The sequence below is a fragment of the Pelodiscus sinensis genome, chromosome 22 (assembly GCF_052426305.1).
Source record: "Pelodiscus sinensis isolate ZL-2025 chromosome 22, ASM5242630v1, whole genome shotgun sequence".
NCBI lineage: Eukaryota > Metazoa > Chordata > Testudines > Trionychidae > Pelodiscus > Pelodiscus sinensis.
Window position 1 is genome coordinate 957,080 of NC_143073.1, and position 4,263 is coordinate 961,342.

General features: G+C 49.8%; 1 protein-coding gene across 1 annotated transcript; it reads left to right on the top strand.

Moving 5' to 3' along the window:
- Window positions 1–2,305: 2,305 nt before the first annotated feature.
- On the top strand, window positions 2,306–4,263 carry LOC149521759 (uncharacterized). Its single transcript, XM_089772550.1, has 2 exons — window positions 2,306–2,453; window positions 3,348–4,263. Exon 2 carries the CDS (start codon window positions 3,368–3,370, stop codon window positions 3,827–3,829), a length of 462 nt encoding a protein of 153 aa, XP_089628676.1. The 5' UTR covers window positions 2,306–2,453; window positions 3,348–3,367; the 3' UTR covers window positions 3,830–4,263.

Sequence of the window (4,263 nt, forward strand, 5' to 3'; positions counted from 1 at the left end):
CCCGCCCTCAAGGCAGGACCAAGCTCCGTCTACACCATCCCTGACAGATGTCTATCTAACCTGTTCTTAAATATCTCCAGAGAGGGAGATTCCACCACCTCCCTTGGCAATTTATTCCAATATTTGACCACCCTGACAGTTAGGAATTTTTTCCTAATGTCCAATCTAAACCTCCCCTGCTGCACTTTAAGCCCATTGCTCCTTGTCCTGTCCTCAGAAACCAAGAGGAACAAATGTACGGCTTCAGGTGCCCTGGGCACAAGGGGTAGGCTGGGTCACGGTCACCAAGAATCGCTATTGGCATTTCCACCTTTCTGATTCTGATTTTCCAGTCTGGGAAAAAAGATCCACTGTGCAGGGTTCCGAAGAGGCAGGAGTACTTAAAGATGAGCATGTCGTGCATCTTACCTGACCATCCCACGCTGATGTTGGTGAAATGGCCCTTGGAATACACCCGTGTCTGCAGCACCATGGAGAGATCCCCCTTGTGGTTTATATCCTCCGTGGTAAGGTGGTCGAGTGCCAAGATGGGGAGGCGTGCTCCGTCTGACACCCCACTGCAGGCAGGGAACCCCAGCATGGCAAAGCTCTCCTCTGTGGCATCCGCGTTTCCCAGAGTCACTACCCGTCATAGCTGAATGGTATTGATGGCCATGGCTACTTCTCTGATACCGGCCCCCACTATAGAATTCCCCTGCTCTGAACTGGTTCCCAATAGACTGGTAGCTGCCTGGAATTGCTAGCTTCCACAGAGCAATTGCCAAGTGCTTCTCCACTGTGAGAGCAGGTCTCAGCCCAGTGCTCCTCCGCTCCACAGAGGGCAAAAGCCATCCCAAAGTTCCAAGAAAATGGCTTGGCACATTCCAAAGTTTTGTAGTCACCGTTGTTTGTCCCATACCGCCAGCACTGTGTGGTCCCACCAATCGGTGCATGTCTGATGGCAATCGACGTTCCACGGTTTCCAGAGAGTCGCATGCCAGTGGCGTTTCTTATTCACTCAACTCAAGGGCTTGCATGAACAGCATGTTCATGGCATCCCGAGAGTCACCCTCGTCTTCTTCCTGGAGTGTCGTGCATACACTCTTGAATGCATACCACCCCACAAGGTGACCTGAATTAACATCATCAGCACAATGCTTTGACACACAAGGGGTTCCATCAGGGGTCTCTGCTCATGCTGCTTCAGCATCTGCACAGCTAACCAGGGCCAAAAGGGCACAAAAAGACTGTGCCCATTGAGCTTAAAAAAGGGGGAAGGGAGAAGACGAGCAGATTACGGGATGCTGATGACACGAACCCAGAACCACTTGCTGCAAGATTTGATCCCAACATGCACCAGGACCATAACCCAGAATCAAAAGCAGCACAGGCACTGTGCGATAGCTGCCCACAATGCAGCACTCTAAAAGTCAATAGCAGTCTCCCTACAGGGGACACACCACTTCGAACTACATTTAATTCCTTTGTACAGAGGGGACATGGAACTTCGACTTTGCAAGATCGGGTGGTAAGAAATTGATTGTAGTAAACTTGACCTCATCTCATAGAGTAGACGTGACCTAAGGGCTCTTTTTAACCCTGATATTATGTAGGCATCCTTGGGCTTGTGTTTTCCAATATTCACTGCTTTCCGTTTATCAATATGGAATTTCATCTGCCTTTTTCTTGACACTCCCAGTGGGCTGTAAGATTCCTTTGGGACTCTTTGAAGCCTGCTTTGCACGTAACTATCTGGAATAATTTTGTGTGACTTGCAACTTTTGCCAACTCACAATGGGACCCACTTTGCAGTTCATATACAAATATGTTAAACTTTACTAGTCCCGGTGTAGACCAGTTCCTAGCAAGCCTGTTGGTCACCTCTCTCCACTGCGAACAAGGACTGTGAATTTCCAGGGACTTCAGAAGTACGTTGGCTCAGACCGTGTAGAGCGGAAGGAGCAGACGCGTAACACTAAGAACAATGTCTCCCACCCTTCTAGGATTTAGAAGGTGAACACCACCTTGCCGCTAATAACATATTAGTTGGGATTTCAAGAGCAAGCATGGAACCCTGGCCACGGCGGCCGACTGCCACATCCACACACCTCTGAGTCACCCACCTGGTTTGAAGTTCTTCAGTGGGCGACTTATGAAATGGGATTGGATTTACACCTGAGTCAACACCAAGGAGCTCAGTGGGGTAACAGCAGGGAGGAAACTTGCCCATTAAGTATTAAGAGGAATGTTTGTGTGGAATTGGCAATTGAGTCATTGGCTGATCATGATCAGAACTGTGGCAACAATTGGAGGTGTTACCCAGCTAATGAAACTCTTTTGTTTGGTACAGATAAGGTCTTAGCACAGAGAGGGAGTCTCCTCCCCTGCCCATTGGCCACAGAGCCCTATAAAAGTGCTTTCCACTCCGGGTTTTTCTATCTCCTTCTCTAGACTTCATCCCCTCGCTGAGCTCGGTAAGTCTATGCAATTCAAACAAAACCTGTAGTTGCTGCAGGGATCGTTTTAACTGGGGACTGAACCTTCACCAGCACTCGGGGATTTTAGCCTTATTAACGGGGGTGGTTTTTTCTTTGCAAACTAGACGCTCTGTCCCTTGTCGATTCCAGGCCGTGGTGGATTCCCACTTGCAATATATTATGCTGGGTTCTTCAACGCCCCCAGCGGGACTGGGACACCCGTTCCCAATAGGCATAATAGGATAGGGCATGCAAATCCTTTAGATAGTTACTGAACTAGCCTGGGGCTGAGATTTTCAATAATGGAAACCTGGAGTGTAATTACAGTAACTACGTATCTGAAAGTTCTATTTGTCCAAAAAAGTCAGACTCCCAGATACTTGGAAGACTGGTCATTGTACCCTGCCGTGTGCATACCGCATCAGAGATCTGTTGATTGAAACAGCAACTTTGTGGTTCTTTTTAGTTTGATAGAAAATCAAAATGTAAAAAAGTCTGAGAAACGGGAAGTTCTGACCGACCTATTATGCCAGTCCTAGAAATCTCCTGGGTAAGATTTGGCATTTTCCTCCAGATCCTTAGCAGCCCTAAGCTGAAATACAAGGTTTGAATACAGAGTGAATGTCAGTCTCCTCAAGGGGTGTCACGTGGTATAATGATTGCACGAAGCAGGAAAAGGTCAATCTGTTTGAAGGGGTTGGGATTTTTTTGGTGGTGTTTGGAAGCGACAGGGGAATGTGTGAAAAGCAACAACAGGACCAAACAGGAGTGGAGATTTGACCTTCAGCCAAGCTTCACAAACTTCTTGTCCTCCATTACTCTCAAGTCTGAATCTCTCATTCCACTCTCAGCTGTCTCTGACATTCTCTTTGCTCCCTCCTCTTGTTTCAGGATTCCCTCCAGCACACAAGATGGCTTGCGTTCCCCAGGATTGCGGTTCCGATATTTGCCCGCGCCCATACATTGACGTCTGCAACTCGCCATGTGTCTCATCGTGCGGCGATTCCACGGCCGTGGTCTACGCGCCTCCAGTTGTTGTGAGATTCCCGGGACCGACTCTGGCCACTTGCCCTCAAGACAGCTTCGTGGGAAGTGCCCTGCCGCAGCTGCCCTATGGCCCCGGGGGCTTCCCTGGTGTTGGGGGCGGTGTCGGTGGCCCCTTTGCTGGGGGCTATGGTGGTGTCTCTGGGGGACGTTTTGGTGGCAATTATGGGGGTTATAGTGGCGGTTCTGGGGGAGGTTATGCTGCTGGTGGATGTGGGGGAGGTTACAGTGGTGGCTATGGGGGATCATGCGGATCCAGGAGGTCCTATCGTAGCATTTCCTCATGTGGGGGAGGATATTCCAGCAAAGGAGGCTGCGGGCCCTGTTAAGCCCCAGAAGATCCGTCAATCAGGAAAGAACAAGACAGAGATTCGTCGCTGAGCTAACGGACAATGATGCCTACAGCTCTGCCCACGGGCTGTGGGTGTTCATCGCCTGCGTAAATCCAGCCGATCCGGGTCTCTAACGTGTTCCCTATTGCTGCATGCCTCATTTACTGCTTCCCAAGCTTGTCTCACGCTGCCACTGCGCTTTGTGCTGTTGCCATTGAATGGGCTAAAAGAAGTCGCTGGGTCGGAGGCAGGACGTGAATTTCCAACTCTGCCTCTGCCAGAGGGAAGGAGAACAGCTGGCGTGGGATGGGAGGGGGCTGGTTCTTACTCTCGCTGGAGCCCTGACGATCCATTCTGTGTGCCCAGCAATAATTCACTGGGCAGTGTGGACTCCTCTGCTCTTTGCCATTAAACATTCTGCTGCATCATAA